We start from the raw sequence: 23,167 nt of genomic DNA on the forward strand, positions 1-23,167 counted from the left end.
AGGCCTTTACTGCAGCGGTTTTCAGTTGCTGTTCGTTTGTGGGCCTTTCTGTCTGAACTTTAGTCTTTAACAAGTGAAATGCATGCTCAATTGGGTTGAGATCAGGTGACTGACTTGGCCATTCAAGAATATTCCACTTCTTTGCTTTAATAAACTCCCGGGTTGCTTTGGCTTTATGTTTTGGGTCATTGTCCATCTGTATTATGAAATGCCGACCAATCGGTTTGGCTGGATTTGAGCACACAGTATGTCTCTGAATACCTCAGAATTCATCCGGCTGCTTCTGTCCTGTGTCACATCATCAATAAACACTAGTGACCCAGTGCCACTGGCAGCCATGCATGCCCAAGCCATCACACTGCCTCCGCCGTGTTTCACAGATGATGTGGTATGCTTTGGATCATGAGCTGTACCACGCCTTCACCATACTTTTTTCTTTCCATCATTCTGGTAGAGGTTGACCTTGGTTTCATCTGTCCAAAGAATGTTCTTCCAGAACTGTGCTGGCTTTTTTTAGATGTTTTTTAGCAAAGTCCAATCTAGCCTTTTTATTCTTGAGGCACCGTGCAGTGAACCCTCTGTATTTACTTTCATGCAGTCTTCTCTTTATGGTAGATTTGGATATTGATACGCCTACCTCCTGGAGAGTGTTGTTCACTTGGTTGGCTGTTGTGAAGGGGTTTCTCTTCACCATGGAAATTATTCTGCGATCCTCCACCACTGTTGTCTTCTGTGGGCATCCAGGTCTTTTTGCATTGATGAGTTCACCAGTGCTTGCTTTCTTTCTCAGGATGTACAAAACTGTAGATTTTGCCACTCCTAATATTGTAGCAATTTTTCGGATGTTTTTTTTCTGTTTTCGCAGCTTAAGGATGGCTTGTTTGACCTGCATGGAGAGCTCCTTTGACCGCATGTTTTCTTCACAGCAAAATCTTCCAAATGCAAGCACCGCATCTCAAATCAACTCCAGGCCTTTTATCTGCTTAATTGAGAATAACATAACAAAGGAATTTCCCACACCTGCCCATGAAATAGCCTTTGAGTCAATTGTCCAATTACTTTTGGTCCCTTTAAAAACAGGGTGGCACATGTTAAGGAGCTGAAACTCCTAAACCCTTCATCCAGTTTTAATGTGGATACCCTCAAATGAAAGCTGAAAGTTTGGACTTTATATCCATGTCCATTATATAACTATAACTTGAATATGTTTCAGTAAACAGGTAAAAAAAACAAAATTTGTGTCAGTGTCCAAATATATATGGACCTAACTGTATAAGGGAGAGTGGGGAGACTTGGGACAAGTTTTCAGCTTTTGTAGACTGTGTGAAATTCACTGCAGGTAGCATCACATTCATATTGCTTTAGAGAGTATTTACTGTCCCCTCTTACCACAACATTAGTTTCTCAGCTCGTCAACCTTCAGGCTTCACTTTCTTTTTCTGTCATTATTTTTTTTTCAGGGAGACATGAGACATGGAGGGGAGACATAGGACATTGTGTTGGGAGACTTGGGACATAGTGGGGAGACATGGAACAAAAATAAAATACCTAGCTTCATCCTACATGTTTAATTTTTATATATTATCAAAACCTGTACCATATGAACTGTATGAACACACAATGCTGGTACAGCGATAGAAAAATATCACTTTACCAAAACCTGGCTCGACCAAACAATTCCATTCTCAAGAAGGCATGAAATAAGTTTAATCCTCATGCAGGGACACACCCACATTTTTAACACTAATTTTTAAACAATTTTATATTTGTAAACCACAAGAAAAAAAAAAACCTGTTACATGATGAACTGTCTGGCCAATTTGAAAAAAAATCCTTAAATGTTTTTTTCCCCCAGAATTTAAGTTTAATAAATAATCCTATATATGGTAAGACTAGGCTACATACTTTAATTCCTAACAAATCCCCAATTCACCAACAGACATTGCACCATTGAATAGACGTGCAATGGCAAAGTAGAAAATACAAGTTTTGGTTGATAAAATATTCAACTGTACAGACCTTACTGCAGTGTCCAGCTTTGTGGCTCCAAAGGTAGTAGGTTACTCTAACATCTAACTTATCAACAGATGTAATCTAAAAACTGATTGGCTGAAATTAATTTATGGGAACACAAACTGTCCCCGGGGCGGCACGGTGGTGTAGTGGTTAGCGCTGTTGCCTCACAGCAAGAAGGTCCGGGTTCGAGCCCCGTGGCCGGCGAGGGCCTTTCTGTGTGGAGTTTGCATGTTCTCCCCGTGTCCGCGTGGGTTTCCTCCGGGTGCTCCGGTTTCCCCCACAGTCCAAAGACATGCAGGTTAGGTTAACTGGTGACTCTAAATTGACCGTAGGTGTGAATGTGAGTGTGAATGGTTGTCTGTGTCTATGTGTCAGCCCTGTGATGACCTGGCGACTTGTCCAGGGTGTACCCCGCCTTTCGCCCGTAGTCAGCTGGGATAGGCTCCAGCTTGCCTGCGACCCTGTAGAACAGGATAAAGCGGCTAGAGATAATGAGATGAGAGACGAACTGTCCCAAGTCTCCCCTGTCCCAAGTCTCCCTGCTCTCCCTTACACACATCATCCACACAAACACGTCCAAACAATTGCATCAATGAATCTCCTTGGCAGCAAGACCTAGAATCCCATTTGGTGTGTCAGCAGGGGTGTAACTGTTTCTGCAGAGCTGTAAAATGCAGGGTCGCAATCAAACAGCGGGAGGTTTAACAGGACAGTACGGTTAGTCATCGGAGCGAGTGTTTCCCCAACACGGTCCAACCCAGATAGGAAATGAGCGATGGCGCACGTTTGACACCTTCATCTTGCCCACATAAAGGTGCTGATGAACTCATCCGAATCTCTGCCACAACTCAACCTAGATAAGGCTGCGTGTCAGGTGTGATATGGACCAGAACTGATAATTTGGCAATGTTCAGGATGAAAGTGAAATGTCACACAAGCTTTGTGTTGCATTTGAACATTATTCATCATTATTCACCAAAACAGGGTTCAGTTTGAGAGGTGATACAAAGGGTTAATTCTTATATTATCCCCTTGTAACACTGCCATCCACTTTTTTCTACACTGTTTAGACTAATGTTAATATGCATTATTATTCTATCCACATTCACTGGATATGAGCAATCGCACACTCTGATTGGCTACTCTACTACTAGGATATCAGCTCATATACCATGAGTAGAGAAAAACAAAATGGCGGAGCGCGTTGCTGAACCAACCGAGGATGAAATAAAAACTGTACTTGAAAACAAAACCACAAAAAATACAAAAAAAGCAACAAAATATGGAATGAAAGTACCTGATGGTAAGAACGTATCTTTTTTATTTTTCAAGAATTATTATTATTATTATTATTATAGCATTTTTCACAAATTGCTACTGTCATTTCGCTGGTTTGTTTACATTCTAAGCAGAAATTATTTTGTCGGACGTTTAGTATTAAGTTTTTATTTATCGAATTTGTGAGAAATAAAAATAAAAATGCTCCGTTTCTCAAAATCCCGTGAATGTGGATAGAATAAAACAGTTATTCCACTCAATCTCGTCATACATGGATTATAGCCGACTCAGCACCACGTGCCTCATCAGCTATCAGCTCATGTACGACTCAGTTTTGTGGAATAACTGTTAATTATTATTATTATTATTACATCTATATTTAAGTGATGAGTAAAACATAACAGGCATGTTGTTATAGGAAATAATCAAAGACAGGTTAGCATTTTATTTGTCTTATACCGCAGCAATTTGCCAACACTATTTTTTAAAAAATGTATTTATTTATAGACTATATAGGTGATGATGAAATTGAGAGTAAGTCTGTGACTGGTCTTCTTGTATTTAGTGTATAGTTATAGGTATGTGTATATGTATGTACTGTATATATGTATTGTATGTGTGTATATATGCATAACATAAGTATCTGTATATATGATTTGATTTGGTCGATATTATACCATGTCGGTATGTTTTGGTATGTTGGTATGTTTTCTTTTTTGTTTATTGCTTTTGTTTTCTTTTGTATATATAGTTTATTATGGTGGAAAGTGACATTTGATTAGCGGTGGTATAGAGGGTTAGGATTGGATAAGTTATTACTTCTTCCTAATCCTTTCTGAACATTATGTTATTGCCTTGTGGCTACGCTATTCTGTTTGTTTATGATGATGTTTTGATTATTGTATTTTTATTTAAATTTTTTATTTTTATATCTTTCTTCTTTATTGTTCAGAATCAATCAATCAATCAATCAATCAATCAATCAATTAAAGAACAACACGTCTTTCTCATTTTAATCCATTTACAGTCATAATTTATGTTGTGAAACAAGTTAGTTCCTGTTATCACTTATATTATAGCAGCTATAAACAGTCTTCTCTCATTCTTTTGGTCTTCAAGCTATGAATACAAATCATGCAACTCTTTCTGTCTATCATTTGTAAGTGTGTGTACATGCAACACAAACCTTCATCCTGAAGAAGGTGATGCTCGTGAGTAGATCCACAGTAGACTTCAGATCCTGCAGCCGCTCAGGACTGCTAGCAGGGAAATTATTCTGCAAGACGTACGGTATGGAGTGTGTATCACAAGCATGGCTCCAGAGTGTAACTGAGGGTTAAGGAGTGTGTAAATGAGTGTGTATTGTGCATACCCTGTACATAGAGAGGTCTATTCTCAGAGAGTTATGGAGTTGGTCCAGAAGCTTCACAAACCTCTCTTTCTGCAGGACACACACACACACACACACGCAAAAACTAGTTTAGAACATATTTTACACCAGCTGGCAGACAGTCCTCACTGAAAACATTGAACATTCATGTAAAGAATTTTTCATTCATACATATGAAAATCTATTAATAACTGAAAGAGATGGCATTACTCTAATTACTCGTCAATCAAAGTGACACTAGTCAATTGTGAGGATCTGAGAGCTTGTGTAAATGAAGGTGCTTTCCTTCGAGTGTGATGTAGCATGAGCGGCAGTTTGGAAAGATGCGACTGGCTGGCTTTATGTGTCACAGAGGACAGGAAGCATGTCTCAGCCCTCATCCTCCCCAGATGGTAGCAGATGTATGATGGGGAGAGCTGGCTGGCGGGTTGCGATTATCATGTGACCATATTATGCAGAAAAATGGGGGATAAAAGTTTAGTGGTCTGAGACAAACGCACCCCAAAGTTGGAGGCGGCGAAGCGGTCTGAGGCGGAGACGTTGTTGGAGGACTGTGTGGTGTGGGCGTAGTAAGCGTTGATGTTGGCCAGTAAGGTGCTCATCACAGCTGGCACACCAGGACACATGTATTTAGATGACAAACATGCAAAGTGCCTAGAAATAGCATACACACAGACACAAGGTACGCAGTGCTCAGCATTCATAGAAGACAAAACACTGAGTCAGTTTCAGAGTACATAGCAACTATACTAAAACATTTTGGATTCCTGCTGCATGAGACATAGCGTATACAGACCTATTAATGTGTGACAAATCTGTTTAAGCACTCTGGATAGCATCTAATAATTGGGTTTACTGTAATGTTTACAGAAAATGACTCAATGCACTCCAATAGAGTTGTTTGCTAATTTCTTCCAAGATGTTACACAAGATGCTAAATTAAATGAGACCATCAATGATGGCGTAGCTCACTCTGGCCCCGTCTAGTCCAAAATGAACAATCTAAAGTGGGCCACCTTGTGCAATAAATGCTGCAAGCTATATACACTATATACATGCTATATATAGAAGCTATATACACCCTAGGAATACCGACCTATTTGCCAGAAAGAATCGAAAACGGTGACGGATTGACCAAGAAGAAGCGATTTTTGTTGAACTGCTCATTAAGGCTTAATTAGTCCATAACTTCTTAATAATTGTAATTAAGCAAATCTGGGTAGAAGTTATATGCACCCTAGCTACCCCTACATTCATGCCAAAAAGAATCAAAATCGGTGAAGAATTGAGGGAGAAGAAGCGATTTGTGTGGAAACTGTTTATTAGGGCTTAATTACTCCATAGCTTCATTGTTAATGGTAATTATACAAATTTGAGTAGAAGCTATATGCAGCCCAGGCAGACCTACCTTCCTGCCAAAAAGAATAAAAATCGGTGAAGAATTGAGGGAGAAGAAGCAATTTTCATGAAATGCGGACGATGCCAGACGGACGATGAAGGACAGACGACGGACGGACAACACGTGACGGCATAAACTCATCGCCTGTCGGCCGGATGAGCTAATAACGGCAGCACAAATCACTTTCTGGCTCATGATTTATTTTTCTCACAATTACAAGTTGTTTTATTGACTGATATGTGATCATATATGTGAAAGCTGAATGCAAGTACATTTCTGGTCAAAGTTTGTTGCCAGCTTATCATCACACCCATATGTGTTTCTTGAAAATCCCATTACAGATTTATTCCCCTTTTACTGTTATAATAAGCTCCACTCTTCCAGGAGCTGTGAGTTAGCCTAGTGGTTAGCATGTCTGCCTCTCGATTGGGAGATCACGAGTTCTACTTGTGGTCAGGTCATACCAAAGATCATCATAAAAATGGTACCTACTGCCATTTGGCAAGGCATGCTGCAATACAGATGAAAGTGAGGAGTCAAACTCTCATGGTTACCAGAGGACCAGCTCCCCACTGTAACCCTAGGCGTATAGGCGAGAGGCTGAGGGCTAGAGAAGTGGAGATCGGCGCTGCCCAGTGTGCCTTAACCTCCTGAGAACCAACCCATAGACTTGTGTCCTCTGTAGATGACATTTGTTTTACGTGCACACCCTCTTACTCTTTCAAGCTATTCACTTGAATCCTGGTGTCTTGTAAAGAGTACATCCTGGGCTTTCCAATGATATATCATGTGATTAGGAGGGTTGCTGAGAAATTCCTAGTAAGGAAATCACAGCAAAAGAGAAATTGAGAGACACATTTTTTTCTTGGTTCTCAGGAGGTTAAGGGCCTGGTTAGTACTGGGATGGGAGACTGCCTGGGAAGACCAGATCCTGGCACAGAAAGGACTTTGACTTGACTCTTCCAGGAAGGCTTTCCACTAGATTTTGGAGCATGGCTGTGGGGATTTGTGATCATTCAGCTACATAAGTGAGGTCAGGTCCTGATGTTGGGAAAGGAGGCTTGGTGTGGTGTTTCAGTTCATCCCAATGGTGTTCATTGGGCTTGAGGTCAGGGTTCTGTGCAGTGCAGGATACTCGAGTTGTTCCACTCCGACCTTGATAAACCGTGTATTTATGAACCTCAATTTGTGTACAGGGATGTTGTTAGATCGTGCTGGAACAGGTTTTGGTTCCTTATAGTTCCAGTGACGTGAAATTGTACAGCATATAAGTACATTCGATACAACTCTGTGGTAAAAGTTTTGAAGAAGGCCCACATATGAGTATGATGGTCAGGTGGCCAGATAATGTATTCTGATCTCCTTTCTTCATAGTTATCTATAAGCATAACTATATAATTATTTTCTTCTTAATAAAACACCTCCATTTTGAGATCACAGGAAGAAAAAGCCATGATCTCAAGACCTCTCTTGAATTGATGTGTCTGATACGATATTTAATTAGCATTATAGTAATATGAACAATCAGTGATCCCATTAAAAAGCCCAAACCTTCCTTTTCAGCTTACGTCATGGCTTGGTAGATGGACTCCACTCCGTATCTCATAGCAAACTCGTCCACGATCTCCTGTGCTGTCTCCTCAAAATAGACTTTCCAGGCGTCGTCTCCTTTAGCGTCGGGGATCTTCACCACGCCGCCATTCTGCTCTTCAGTGGTGAAGTGGAACAAGTGCTGCAGACACAAACGCTGCCAATAAGACACTGGCGAAAATCCTTGATCAATACAATGACTTTTAGTGAAAGGAAGCCGCTGGTTTAGATTCAACCATACAGAAAAATGTATAGAAAACATTGGAAATGAATGTATAATACACATCTTTTTATAGCGTTTGCTGTACTTTTCCCAGTGGGTGAATTTCTACTTTACACATCTGACCATCGTGTTTGACCGGCTCACGGTGAATTAAAGGTAAATTGTGGTTATGTGAAGATCCAGCACCCAGGATGTACCACATGATAGCACAAGAATAAATATTTGAACACATACAGTCTTGCACTGGTTTCAATGCAGTTGCCATTATAATAGCATGATTATTGTTATTGATTATTTTAAAACTGTAGCCACGTAAATAAATTAAGTGTCTATCATTGTGGCAAAAACAATCTGCTTTCAATGGCCATAAAGCTCCAATATCAGAGGTTCCTCACTTCCTGTTTCCTTTTCAAGTAAATAACACTATATTTGAACAGGGTTTATTATAGTATTTTATATGATGGACATTTCCTGATAGCTCAGAGTTCATAAATTGTGACATAATGATGCTTCTCAATATGGTGGAACCCAGTGATGTACCGTGAGTTGGCCTAGTGGTTAGCGTGTCTGCCTGTTGACCGGGAGATTGTGAGTTCTACTCATGGTTGGGGCATACCAAAGTTCATCATAAAAATGGTACCTACTGCCATTCAGTAAGGCATGCCACAATACAGATGTGAGTAGGGAGTCAAACTCTTGTGGTTACCAGAGGACTAGCCCACCCACTCTAACCCTAGCTATGCAGGAGGCCGAGGGCTATGGAGATCGGTGGCACCTCAAGGGCCTGGTTAGTACTAGGACAGGAGACTGCCTGGGAAGACCAGGTTTTGGGACAGTGATGTTCAGTTTGACCTTCTTCTGCAGTCCATCATTTTCAATGTGGATTGTGGTATTTTGGGAGTTTATTTTTGGCAAGCGTGTTTGTGGGCCGCAAGGCCCGTATTTTCCAAAAACTCCTCTCACAACATGCTTTACACAAAAAAATAAGACAGATGGTGGAGTGCCCCCACTGACGGCCTCTCTGGACTTCCAAACCCACACTCAAATGGTGCACAAAAGTGTAATGTAATGGATGGATAGAGAAGTTGCCCCACAATGACAACTAACTAGTCTGATGGTGCCATCCATTGACCAGCATTTTGATTCCTCCTCCTCATCTTCCCCATTTGGGTTTAAAAACCCCTTAGGGTGCTCCTGTTAGCACTCTGTCCAACAGTCGCAAGAAGTCCGTTTTATCCATCATTGTCTGTCTTACCTGCTGGGCATCCATACCCAACAGATTCTCAACCTTAGTCCATCTTGGTGATCTGACCTCAAAGAGAAGTTGTTTTTGCAAGCAGTCATTGCCCATCTTACAGATGTACGGTATATATTTAAGTTGCTCTTCGTAACATGTCTTAATTTCCCTGAGGGAACCCTCCCAAAGGGATCAATAAAGTTTTATCTAATCTAATCTAATCTAATCTAATCTAATCTAATCTAATCTAATCTAATCTAATGTCAGCTTAATAGGTGGGGTGTTGGTCATCTCACGTAGGTCTGCATTTGATAGTCTGAAGCTCCAGTCCACGTCCCCCTCGACATCAGCGTCTCATGAGTCAGGAGCATTCTTTCGCTTGAAGCCACCCTTTACCATTCGACGCAGGAAGCCATGCCATACAACCTCAATTTTGTCGACATCATCAGCAGACATCTGCCATGCTTGTACACTGTATAACAGGCGGGCTTGAACACAAGCTACAAGGAATTTCACCCTAAATGACAGTAAGATGCGGTGGTCTGTTAGAACATGCTTTAGTTAGTTCCATTTCTGAAACGCTGCACCAATCCTTGTACCTCCTCATGCCACCAAGTTGGCTGTACCATTGACCATCAGATGCCCTGCTGCCGACGTCCTCAATTTGATGCAGTTTAACGTCATGCCTAGGACACCTTCAACATCAGACATAAGTTTGACCTAGACGCTATATGTAAATTTTGTCACACATGGCCGTTTGTCAATAATGCACCAACACATCTCAACGCTATTAGCTCTGACAGTTCCGTCTTGCTTTCATGTGGGTACTCATGCTCACAACTCTGCCACCACAGATTCCTCTGTTCCAGGTAATCTCATTTTTAAATAGTGGTTATGGAAATAAGCAGTTGTCCTGCCTGTTAGGTTTACAAGCTGGTGCAAAATCGTGATATGGCAGCCTTGACATTGGAACCCACTAACGTCCAGGCACTCTCACAGAAATATTGAGCTATCAATACAATCCAAGGAAAAAAAAAATCACATGATTATATATTCATTCATCTTCAGTAATTTGATCCTGGCTGGTATATGGTATACGCTACAGTACAGTGTATCTGAGCTGACCTCATGTAGGCAGGTGTACTGGACATGGTATGGAGCCACTGTCTCCTCTCCTTTGATTTCCACACTGATGTGCATGCGGATGGCTCCAGACACGGCCGATTTATCCGTGCGCTTGTCTGTGCGAAGAGGGAGAGAAGTGACAGGGGAGCAAAAGAGAGAGAAGTTAGAGAGAGAAAAAGACAGGTCGTAAATTAACTCAACCTTCTTCTATTCTTAGAGCTTTCTTATTTCCGCTTTCATTAGTTTTCATCAGTATGATTAAATCCTGTCTCACACACACACACATCTCACCCAAGTTGTACCACACATCCATTTCTCCGCTGAGAGTCCGGACTTCGATGATGGTCTGGCCCAAGAAGTCATCAGACTCTCGTTTGAACCTCTGTTTCACGCGAGATTTAATGTCATCGTCTTCGTCCCACACTCGCACCTTTATACGATCGGATGAGTTGTGGCACTCGCTAGCAACATGAACACAAACTCTGTGTTAATATTATATTATAACACAATTCTTGAATCTGATTGGTCACAGAGTGTTCATTAATCTTCGACTTCAGCAGCTCAGACAGTCTGGCTGCAAGGCAAATCACAGCTTTATGTTAAATAAGTAAATAAGTTTGTGCAAATTCTAATATTTGATTTTTCTCAGTAAGCTGATTTTTTTCTTGTTAATAAAGGAAATGACTGCTGACAATGATAACTAGTGTTGAAGATGGATATACCACTAGATTAAATGTAACTATAAATAGATTTTAAAAAATTGGGTATGCCATAGGGCGTCTTTAATCAAAAAAAAATATCAGCATTGGCAAATTGTTGTGGTATAAAAGGATAAAACACTTCAGAACATCAGGATATTGGATTTTATTCTATCCACGTTCACTGGATATGAGCAATCGTGCGCTCGGATTGGCTACTCTACTACAAGGATACCAGCTCATATACCGTGAGTAGAGAAAAACAAAATGGCGGAGCATGTTGCTGAACCAACCGAGGACGAAATAAAAACTCTACTTGAAAACAAAACCCCAAAAAATACAAAAAAAAAGGAACAAAATATGGAATGAAAGTATTTGATGGTAAGAATGTATCTTTTTTATTTTTCAATAATTATTATCGTATTTTTCACAAATTGTGACTGGCCTTTTGCCGGTTTGTTTACATTTTAAGTGGAAATTATTTTGTCAGATGTTTTGTCTAAAGTTTTTACTCCTCACATTTACAAAAAAATGAAAATAAAAAATGCTCAAATCCAGTGAATGTGGATAGAATAAAACAGTTATTCCACTCAAGCTTGTTGTACATGGCTTATAGCCGACTCGGTGCTACAGTACGCGCCTCATTAGCTATCAGCTCATGTACGGCTTAATTTCATGGACTAACTGTTAAGTTAATCAACAATAACAGTACCGCAGCTTCGTATCAGGCCGCAACCCCATTTTTGATTATTTCCCTATATGTATTACGATTCCATAAGAAGAATTTTCTTGTGTTTACTAAAAAGTAAACCTAAATAGCTGGCTTTAATGATAGATAGTGCCAAACAGGCTAGGGGTTAAAAAAAAGGGGAAATGGCTTACAAGTGGAAACTCTCATCCCAGACAGGATTGAGGTTGCCATAGATGGTCTTGGTCCTTTTCTTGGTCTTGCCCACCTGGACGGTGACGTAGGGATCACTGGAGCCTGTTTTATCCTTGGCCTGCAGTCCTTGAGCACAGACCACTGAGAAAGAAACAAACACACACACACACGGAACCCTCTTTTCACTATTACACCTAACACATTGTAATACAAAATTGTATTACAAAAAACATAGATATTTTTTCTCCGGTAGCTTTCAGACAGGATTCACTGGCTTGGAGGCGAGCTCTGACCTGTGATGCTGATCTTGGCCGACCATTTGGACGTCCCATCGAGAACGCTCTGCTTGATCTGCTTCATCTGGGTGCCATGGGTTGTCTTGACCACACCAAACACCTCCTGGATGAGCTCGAAGATCTCAGGTTTGTTGCGTTCGCGGATCTTCATGCGGTCCTTCAGGACCATGATGATGTTCTGAGTGCGGTCCTCTGCACCGTGCTTCGAGCTCTTCTCAGCAGCTCCTGAAACACAGAGCACAGCCAAGAGTCTAAAGGATCAGATCGATCTTGTTGATAGCTTATGAACTGTGAAGAGAAAACGAGCTCTTCGAAGAACACTTATGTGTCAATAGTCATACGGTTTGTATGTGTTGTACCTGTTGAGGTGATTGATGACTCAAAGCTAGCTTTCTTTGATTTATAAAATCATTTAATTCATTATTTAGTCAGTTGGGCTTATAATTTACTTCAAGTTTACATACGTATGTATTTGTGTGTGTGTGTTTGCGTGAGTGCGCGTGTGTGTGTTTTATGAGTCAGCTTTGTTGTTCTTGACATTTTCCTGCTTTAGTCATCCCATGACTGCCAAAGCAGCTCCATCTTTTAGATTGATGGTTTGCTTTCTCATCTGAGTTTGTTCTCTGTTCCGCAGTATCAAATGAAACATCAGGTCCTCCTTCTCTCTCTCTCTCTCTCTCTCTCTCTCTCTCTCTCTCTCTCAAGCAACTATACAGAAATTTAAACAGATTTCTACACAAGAATTGACAACATCCATAGATGGCCTTCACCAAGTAACATTTATTCCATATTACATAATAAATTGATTAACGTGGCAGTTTCCCTCATCAGGAAACCCAGTTTCTATGAATATACAAATGCATACACATGCTCTGCTCCTTCCCCTGGTAAATTAGTGTTGCATGACCTGAAATGTACTGTAGAAATGACAAAATGTGGCTATTGAGGGGATTTAAAGCATAGAATCTTGGCATATCATGCTCACTCACTCTGTAGGCAGTCGGCATTAAGCAGGTCCTGGCACTTTTCATGGCATTTGACCCCGCATTCGGTGCAGCGCATGCCCTGCCGGGCGATACCCCATAGCAGCCCCTCACACTCGTAACAGTAGGTGGGTGTAGTGGCTGTCCACACCTCAAAGTTGTGGGGGGTTGTGCAGGAAATGGGATAGATCAGAGCCTGCAGGGTCTTCTTATACACGTGACTCTTCTGCAGCAGGGACATGGAAACAGAAAACAGATTGTAGTGCTTTAAGAACTAGATTAGTGGGTGCGGAAGAGTGAGCCACTCTGTCCTGTTTTTTCTTTCTATTTATTTATTTAGACTTGTAGGCATATGGCCACACACACAAACACGCACAGAGACAGAGTACTGACCAGTTCCTCATTGTTGAGAGTGCTGCAAGCCATAGCTGATGTGATTCCGGCTTTACGAGAGTTCTGAACCAAAGACTGCATTCAGACACACGGAAAGAACATTTGAATCATTTCTTTTCTTTCTGAAAAAAAGTTTAACGTTTTATATATATACAACCCCGATTCCAAAAAAGTTGGGACAAAGTACAAATTGTAAATAAAAACGGAATGCAATAATTTACAAATCTCAAAAACTGATATTGTATTCACAATAGAACATAGACAACATATCAAATGTCGAAAGTGAGACATTTTGAAATTTCAGGCCAAATATTGGCTCATTTGAAATTTCATGACAGCAACACATCTCAAAAAAGTTGGGACAGGGGCAATAAGAGGCTGGAAAAGTTAAAGGTACAAAAAAGGAACAGCTGGAGGACCAAATTGCAACTCATTAGGTCAATTGGCAATAGGTCATTAACATGACTGGGTATAAAAAGAGCATCTTGGAGTGAAAGTGGCTCTCAGAAGTAAAGATGGGAAGAGGATCACCAATCCCCCTAATTCTGCGCCGACAAATAGTGGAGCAATATCAGAAAGGAGTTCGACAGTGTAAAATTGCAAAGAGTTTGAACATATCATCATCTACAGTGCATAATATCATCAAAAGATTCAGAGAATCTGGAAGAATCTCTGTGCGTAAGGGTCAAGGCCAGAAAACCATACTGGGTGCCCGTGATCTTCGGGCCCTTAGACGGCACTGCATCACATACAGGCATGCTTCTGTATTGGAAATCACAAAATGGGCTCAGGAATATTTCCAGAGAACATTATCTGTGAACACAATTCACCGTGCCATCCGCCGTTGCCAGCTAAAACTCTATAGTTCAAAGAAGAAGCCGTATCTAAACATGATCCAGAAGCGCAGACGTCTTCTCTGGGCCAAGGCTCATTTAAAATGGACTGTGGCAAAGTGGAAAACTGTTCTGTAGTCAGACGAATCAAAATTTGAAGTTCTTTATGGAAATCAGGGACGCCGTGTCATTCAGAGTAAAGAGGAGAAGGACGACCCAAGTTGTTATCAGCGCTCAGTTCAGAAGCCTGCATCTCTGATGGTATGGGGTTGCATTAGTGCGTGTGGCATGGGCAGCTTACACATCTGGAAAGACACCATCAATGCTGAAAGGTTGCTCCAGGTTCTAGAGCAACATATGCTCCCATCCAGACGACGTCTCTTTCAGGGAAGACCTTGCATTTCCCAACATGACAATGCCAAACCACATACTGCATCAATTACAGCATCATGGCTGCGTAGAAGAAGGGTCCAGGTACTGAACTGGCCAGCCTGCAGTCCAGATCTTTCACCCATAGAAAACATTTGGCGCATCATTAAACGGAAGATACGACAAAAAAGACCTAAGACAGTTGAGCAACTAGAATCCTACATTAGACAAGAATGGGTTAACATTCCTATCCCTAAACTTGAGTAACTTGTCTCCTCAGTCCCCAGACGTTTACAGACTGTTGTAAAGAGAAAAGGGGACGTCTCACAGTGGTAAACATGGCCTTGTCCCAACTTTTTTGAGATGTGTTGTTGTCATGAAATTTAAAATCACCTAATTTTTCTCTTTAATTGATACATTTTCTCAGTTTAAACATTTGATATGTCATCTATGTTCTATTCTGAATAAAATATGGAATTTTGAAACTTCCACATCATTGCATTCCATTTTTATTTACAATTTGTACTTTGTCCCAACTTTTTTGGAATCGGGGTTGTATATATATATCAGTGCATCCACTCTAGGCCAGAGGTACTGGGAACAACACTAATTAACTGGTAAGCTGGTGAGTCAGTTGCTGTAATTCATTTGGGGGGGGGAGCTTATTTCTGGCCCGTAAAAATGGCTCTTGTACAAAAATGACCAAAAAAAAAAAGGCAAGATTTATCGCAAGGCAATTTTGCAAATCACATATTTTCTAAGACACATTTGAGATTATACAATAATTGCAGATTTTGAAACGCAAAATTGACAAAAGGCCCCTTTAACACTACTTGCTTCCATACTTCTGGCCTGTGGTGTATAATATACTCAATGTGTCTAAAACTTACCATAGCCTGTGCGAAGGCAGAGACAGTAAGAGACAGGAAGAAAAAAATGTTATATTCAAATATATACACAAAGTTATGTGATTTATTGCGTGTTGTGAAGATTTTGGCATGTGTGTCACTCACCAGGTCCCGGACTAATGGGATGGCTTTCCTCTTGCGTAGGTCAGGCATGCTGTCTATGCTGTACAAAGCTCCTCCCATTCTGCATAAACACAGGAAATGAAACAATCCTGAGTACAAAGTCTGAAATTTGCTCAACAATTCCTGCTTTCTCCACCACTGGTTCTGCAATGAGATTCTGCTCATGAGGTACGAGCAGTTCCACTGACAGCTCATGATGATGACTCCGCCCCCACAGTGATTGATAGGTCTCTTGAATAATAACATTTAAACTCTAAACCCATACAATTTGCTGAGCCAGATCTTAGTGACTCTCAAAAGGCTTACATTTTTCTACTTTAATGCCTAACAGCAGAACAATAAAGCTTTAAGAGCTGAGTGGAGATGAGCTTGGAAATTATCTCCCTGTTACCACAGAGAATATCTTCCTTAGATTATCCACACTTATATTAAAACGATAAACTACAGCATGTTTAAGGTGTGTGTGTACTTGCTACATATTGAGTACATTTTTTTTACCACCAAAGTGAGGATATCTTTGGGAAGTGAGGACGTTTTGGCTGGTGAGGACGTCCTCACTTTTTCAATGGGCTGTTTGAGGGTTAAAGTGCATATTCTGGACCAATTTCGTTTTTTTTATATATGAAAGTATGTCCCGGGGCGGCACGGTGGTGTAGTGGTTAGCGCTGTCGCCTCACAGCAAGAAGGTCCTGGGTTCGAGCCCCGGGGCCGGCGAGGGCCTTTCTGTGCGGAGTTTGCATGTTGTCCGCGTGGGTTTCCTCCGGGTGCTCCGGTTTCCCCCACAGTCCAAAGACACGCAGGTTAGGTTAACTGGTGACTCTAAATTGAGCGTAGGTGTGAATGTGAGTGTGAATGGTTGTCTGTGTCTATGTGTCAGCCCTGTGATGACCTGGCGACTTGTCCAGGGTGTACCCCGCCTTTCGCCCGTAGTCAGCTGGGATAGGCTCCAGCTTGCCTGCGATCCTGTAGAAGGATAAAGCGGCTAGAGATGATGAGATGAGAAGTATGTCCCTTTACACACTCATCCAGAAGGGTAATTTTGCACAAGGCCATCTGTCTACAGCAGAAAAAAATAAAACAACAAAACTCATCTGGAAAAATCCCAAGGGAGTCTGGAGCCAGATTCGTGACGTTACCTGCGGAAGCGCCAGCAGGCTGCACGAGCTTTGCACAGTTTCAGTGCACAGCCTGTGTAGACCAAGCGCTCCCATTTCTCTCTCATTGTCCGGTCTTTTGGGAAACGATGAGTACTAATCCCATCAAGATTGGTGTTGCTACACCCTCCTACGATACATCTGTTAACCATTTTAATAATTACGCGATAACGTTAAAGAAATTTGCAGAAAACCACCAGGTCGTTTTCTCATAAACAAACCAGGGCTGACGTAGGATTCAGAAGGAGGCGTCCCGCACGTGACGTCACGAAAATCAATGTTTCCCGGGAAATCCAAATGCCAAGTTTTTTCAGAGGCGGACCAATTCGCCTCAAATGGCTTGATTTCAACTGAATATTTCTGGTATTGCGCAAGGTAAAAAAATTGTGCAAAATGTGACAGATATTTGACCAAAGTTTAATATAAAATAGGAGAATTACATTGATCTTGCTCCTGAATTTACCCGTGATATGCACTTTAAGACTTAGCTTTAGGCTTCAGGTGAGCATTAGGTTTACGTTAGTGTTAGGGTGAGGGTTGGAGTTAAGGATTTAGTTGTGATGGTTAAGGTTAGGGTAAGGAGTAAGGGACTAGGGAACACATTATATCACTGAGTGTCCCTAGAAAGACAAAAGTGCAAGAGTGTGTGTGTGTGTGTGTGTGAAATCTAATACCTGAACAATGAGTGACTGTGTACTGTCATTTTCAATCTATAAATAATAATAAATAATTCCCAGAAAGAAGCAGAGTTTCTGACTTTACCATCATTCTCACGACCAATTAAATATAGTAGAACATATGAGCTCCTGGGAGATGCAACAGGAAAGAGTTTGTCCTATTGTTGGGAGACAGTTCAAATCCTGACACTGGCACAGCCATACATGGCCAGGAGCCAAGGGGTAAATAACACTGGCTGCGCTCTCTGTATAGGAGGGATGTTATACTCTCTCTCCCCTGTCAGTCACCCTGACACTAGCCAATCACGGGCGTGTGTGAGTTTGTATATGTGGAAGAGGGCCGATAACATGTTCCTCTGAGTGTGTTACGCTGCCCTGTGATGCAGCATGAGCAGCAGTTCAAAAAGATGTAGTTGGCTGGCTTCATGTGTCATTACTTAAATCAGAGGTTAAGGTTATAGTTGATTATGTGTTAAGCCGTGTTTAAAAATTTAGCAGTGTAGCCCATACTTCTAAACATAATCTTGAATAAATGCTTAACTGCTTGACTTTGACCAGTCTGACTTACCCTCCTTTTCCAAACCAAAGAGACTGAGAATCTGTTTCTCCCCGTTCCTGAGATATATGAGAGAGAGAGAGAGAGAGAGAGAGAGAGAGAGAGAGATGACAAAAGCATTCATGCTGACATGTCTCTGGAGAGCACTTCACAAACCCTGATTAGTTTTGACCTACAAACCCAAATCAACCCATTTACAGCACCCAGGGAAGTCTCCAACTGTAGTGAGGTACGCAGTTACGTTTTGGCCAAACCACAACAATCACCAAGATCCACACACTTGGAGTCTGCAAAGCTGCAATTTACAAGACCTTCAATCATCCTGAGAAGCACCTGATTTTAACAGCATGTCAGAAATGATTGAATCACAGTCTTAATAATAGATTTCCCGGAAAGGCTGCATTCTCTGACCTTTACAGGAATTACACACGGAAATCAATAACAATCATGGAAACAGCAATTACAATTCTGAGACAGGTTTGACTATAATTTTCACCTTGACACTATTTCATCAGTGTAAAATATAACGATTGGTAGTAAATAATCTGGTGCCTCACTTTGAAGTCTATTGACAAAGAGTAACGTCATGGATGATTTAAGTCTACCATGCTTTCTTGGTCCGACAATCCGGCAGCCTTGCTATAAACTGATTAAAGGAGTGCAATAGAAGCAGAGAAACACACTCAGGGATGTAAATGTATGATCCTGTAGTTGCTGTCAGCCTAAAGAGCAAACTAGTTCATGCTTTTATACACTTCTGTATGCAAACATAAGGGTTCAATGTGCAGACCTTTACAAAACCACCACACAACTTTTATAGCACCGGAGCAGACCCACCTGACTATCGTCCAAGCATGGCCCATCTGAGTGAACATGCAAATCGCTAAGGCAATGAAAAGAGACTGGAGAGAAAACAAAATGGTGGGATACAGACAAAACAAGAAAATAGCCAAAAATAACAGACAAAACAAAAAAAGAAGCAATGTGACAAAATTGCATGACAGCAAATATCTGCAGTGGTTATAATATCAGCAAGACAAAGCATTTTAGCAGTATTATAAATTAGCAACTGCATGTGTATAAAATGCACAAGCAAATCTGAGTGCATCAAGCCAAAATGTTATAGTCAAATAAAATTTGCAAAGAAGACCAAGCAGTGACGTGAATTGTAATGAGTGCTGCCTTGAATCCCATCCCAAGTGAGTTTCAGGTTTCAATCCAAGACAGCCATTCAAAAATCAATAGCCCATAGATCACTGAGATCACTAGATAGTCAATGTATCACTTTAACACACTTAATTCCCCTTATAATTTAGCATCCAGATTCAGGATTGATGACCACCACTGAACTTCAACCACGATAGCCCATGGAAGTAGGAGTATTTGTAAAGTCTTACCTCCTGTAACTGCTGTCGGACCTTGTTGAAGAGGCGTAGCCAGTTCTCTTTAGCTCGTACAGCTGGGTCTACGGGCTCCTTCACCTCCTCAACTTCTGGCTCTCTACACAAAGATATAAGGGAATGCAGACGTAGCCAGATGATTTAGGCTTTGATTCAACAATTGCACTCATTTGGTATTTGTGGTATAGGCTGTTTTCCCTGCTTGATTTAAGTCTAAAGCTTGGGACACCTGAATACCAACCATCCCCCTGAAGATGGTGTGTCCTACAGGGTTCAATTCCCCTGCACAACTAAATGGAACTAGGTGGGCTTGGGTTGGACCTTAATTAGGACAGTAGGTTTCAAGGCAGAAGTTGATAACTACTGATATGAACTAGGGACTTCAACTACAGTTCAAAGACATGCAGTTACAGTGGTGCTTGAAAATTTGTGAACCCTTTAGAATTTTCTATATTTCTGCATAAATATGACCTAAAACATCATCAGATTTTCACACAAGTCCTAAAAGTAGATAAAGAGAACCCAGTTAAACAAATGAGACAAAAATATTATACTTGGTCATTTATTTATTGAGGAAAATGATCTAATATTACATATCTGTGAGTGGCAAAAGTATGTGAAACTCTAGGATTAGCAGTTAATTTGAAGGTGAAATTAGAGTCAGGTGTTTTCAATCAATGGGATGACAATCAGGTGTGAGTGGGCATCCTGTTTGATTTAAAGAACACGGACCTATCAAAGTCTGAGCTTCACAACACATGTCTGTGGAAGTGTATCATGGCACGAACAAAGGAGATTTCTGAGGACCTCAGAAAAAGCGTTGTTGATGCTCCTCAGTCTGAGAAAAGTTACAAAACCATCGCTAAAGAGTTTGGACTCCACCAATCCACAGTCAGACAGATTGTGTACAACTGGAGGAAATTCAAGACCATGGTTACCCTCCCCAGGAGTGGTCGACCAACAAAGATCACTCCAAGAGCAAGGCATGTAATAGTCGGCGAGGTCACAAAGGACCCCAGGGTAACTTCTAAGCAACTGAAGGCCTCTCTGACATTAGCTAATGTTAATGTTCATGAGTCCACCATCAGGAGAACACTGAACAACAATGGTGTGCATGGCAGGGTTGCAAGGAGACAGCCACTGCTCTCGAAAAAGAACATTGCTGCTCCTCTGCAGTTTGCTAAAGCTCACGTGGGCAAGCCAGAAGGCTATTGGAAAAATGTTTTGTGGACAGATGAGACCAAAGTAGAAGTTTTTGGTTTAAATGAGAAGCGTTATGTTTGGAGAAAGGAAAACACTGCATGCCAGCATAAGAACCTTATCCCATCTGTGAAACATGATGGTGGTAGTATCATGGTTTGGGCCTGTTTTGCTGCATCTGGGCCAGGACGGCTTGCCACCATTGATGGAACAATGAATTCTGAATTATACCAGTGAATTCCAAAGGAAAATGTCAGGACATCTGTCCATGAACTGAATCACAAGAGAAGGTGGGTCATGCAGCAAGACAATGACCCTAAGCACACAAGTCGTTCTACCAAAGAATGGTTAAAGAACAATAAAGTTAATGTTTTGGAATGGCCAAGTCAAAGTCCTGACCTTAATCCAATCGAAATGTTGTGGAAGGACCTGAAGCGAGCAGTTCATGTGAGGAAACCCACCAACATCCCAGAGTTGAAGCGGTTCTGTACGGAGGAATGGGCTAAAATTCCTCCAAGCCGGTGTGCAGGACTGATCAACAGTTACAGGAAACGTTTAGTTGCAGTTATTGCTGCACAAGGGGGTCACACCAGATACTGAAAGCAAAGGTTCACATACTTTTGCCACTCACAGACATGTAATATTGGATCATTTTCCTCAATAAATAAATGACCAAGTATAATATTTTTGTCTCATTTGTTTAACTGGGTTCTCTTTATCTACTTTTAGGTCTTGTGTGAAAATCTGATGATGTTTTGGGTCATGTTTATGCAAAAATATAGAAAATTCTAAAGGGTTCACAAACTTTCAAGCGCCACTGTAGGTTAATATGGGATGGCCTTGGGCTGGGGTGCCCTTGAGCGAGGCACCTAACTCCCGATTGCTCCCCGGGCGCTGTTAGCATGGCTGCCCACTGCTCTGGGTATGTGTGTGTGCTCACTGCTCACGTGTGTGTGCGCATGTGTGTGTTCTTTGATTCAGATGGGTTAAATGCAGAGAGGAAATTTCACGTGTGTGATGAATAAAGTTGTGCTTTCTTTCTTTCTTGTCTTTCTTTCTTGAAGCACAATGTCATGTTAATGATCCATTTCCTGGTCTAAAAATTATTAGCTGTTTTAAGACAGCCAACTTTGCAATGTTGACTCATATTTTTCCAAATGATTTTCGCAATGCATGGGAATAACAGCAATACCTATCTGGTTCAGGCTCTGGCTCCTTCTCCTCTGGTGGAGGTGGTGTTGGAGGCGTGACCTCTTGCTCTTTTTCCTCCAGAGGAGACCCTTCTACAGGAATCTCCTCATCCTTTGGAGGTGGTTGCTCTTGCACTGGTGGTTCCTCAATGACCTGTGTTTCCTCTGTTGGTGTGGTTGGCTTGGCTACAGGAGATAAAGGTTGAGCAGTAGTTGTGGGTGGCTGGGTTGGGGATTCTGTTGGTTTGGCTGTGGTTGGAGATGCTTGCTGAACTCCAGAAACAGGAGGCTGGACTGGTGTAGCTTGGGGCTGAGGCATTGCAGGTTGTGGTTGTGGTTGTGGTTTTTGCTGTTGGGGTGTTGGTGCAGGAGGCTGTGAGGACATTGACATCGATCCACCCAAACCAAAAACAGCAGTTAGAGGTTTAGCCATAGCAAAGAAGGACTGTACAGATGGGATGGGACCTGTGGAATGCTGTTGCTGGAGAGGTGGCCTGGCCTGCTGCTGTGTTTGATTGGGTTTGTTTGGAGCCTGATTGGTTGGTAGTGGTTGGGTAGGAACTTGATTTGTTGGTTGTGTAGGAGCTGGACTAGCCATCTGGTTTGTATTCTGGCCCTGTGACATTTGTTGTGTTGGTAGTTGCTGATGCAGAGATGCCTGTTTCTCCAGTGGTGGCCTGGAGGTTGATGGCACAGCCAATTTGGGTGCAGTGCTGGTAGGGGTTGGGGTGTATGGAGGTTCCTGATCTTCACTGAGAGCCTCATCCACAGGGTACAGATCTTCATCATTATAGTTGAAGTCCTCCTCTTCACCCTCATACAAGTCAGCATCTTCAGGATATGGGTCACCATCTTCATAAAGGGCACCTTCCTCACCACCATCTTTGCTGTAGGCACCCTCATCACTGTAGGCACCTGTTGTCTCATCTGGTTCCCAGTCGGGAGAGCCTTTGCTGTAGGAGACGGACGAGTGGCATGAGTGGTAGGAGTCGTTCTCATCATACAGCTCCCGCTCACCATACTCTTCCTCACTTAGCTGTGAGCTGCAGTGGCTCAACTCTGCTGATGATGCATAGCTTCCTGCCGGACTAAGAGAGAGACAGCAAGCGAGAGAGAGAAAGAAAAAAAAATAGTACATCCTTGGAGAGAATAAAACTGACAGGTTCATCAAAGTCTGTTTATGGAGGCTTTATGGTTTTAACTTTCTAAAATGGTTTGACCTGAGAACATTTCTGAAAGGATAAAC

The 23,167-nt window shown here is 41.7% G+C and overlaps 1 protein-coding gene across 1 annotated transcript in view; it reads right to left on the reverse strand.

Annotated features, from left to right (window-relative positions):
• LOC132871303 (protein unc-13 homolog A) overlaps positions 1-23,167 on the reverse strand; it is a 91,443-nt gene that overhangs the window by 37,809 nt on the left and 30,467 nt on the right. Inside the window, exons 10-24 of the mRNA XM_060905419.1 lie at positions 21,924-23,009; positions 19,529-19,631; positions 18,144-18,190; positions 15,727-15,805; positions 15,604-15,609; positions 13,512-13,586; positions 13,125-13,344; positions 12,133-12,360; positions 11,839-11,980; positions 10,550-10,719; positions 10,259-10,374; positions 7,652-7,815; positions 5,185-5,338; positions 4,667-4,735; positions 4,481-4,570 (exon numbers count right to left, since the gene is read on the reverse strand). Of these exons, the coding sequence (XP_060761402.1) occupies positions 4,481-4,570; positions 4,667-4,735; positions 5,185-5,338; positions 7,652-7,815; positions 10,259-10,374; positions 10,550-10,719; positions 11,839-11,980; positions 12,133-12,360; positions 13,125-13,344; positions 13,512-13,586; positions 15,604-15,609; positions 15,727-15,805; positions 18,144-18,190; positions 19,529-19,631; positions 21,924-23,009 (2,749 nt within the window). The remainder of the gene's footprint in view (positions 1-4,480; positions 4,571-4,666; positions 4,736-5,184; positions 5,339-7,651; positions 7,816-10,258; positions 10,375-10,549; positions 10,720-11,838; positions 11,981-12,132; positions 12,361-13,124; positions 13,345-13,511; positions 13,587-15,603; positions 15,610-15,726; positions 15,806-18,143; positions 18,191-19,528; positions 19,632-21,923; positions 23,010-23,167) is intronic.

Source organism: Neoarius graeffei, chromosome 23, assembly GCF_027579695.1.
Source record: "Neoarius graeffei isolate fNeoGra1 chromosome 23, fNeoGra1.pri, whole genome shotgun sequence".
NCBI classification, from domain to species: domain Eukaryota; kingdom Metazoa; phylum Chordata; class Actinopteri; order Siluriformes; family Ariidae; genus Neoarius; species Neoarius graeffei.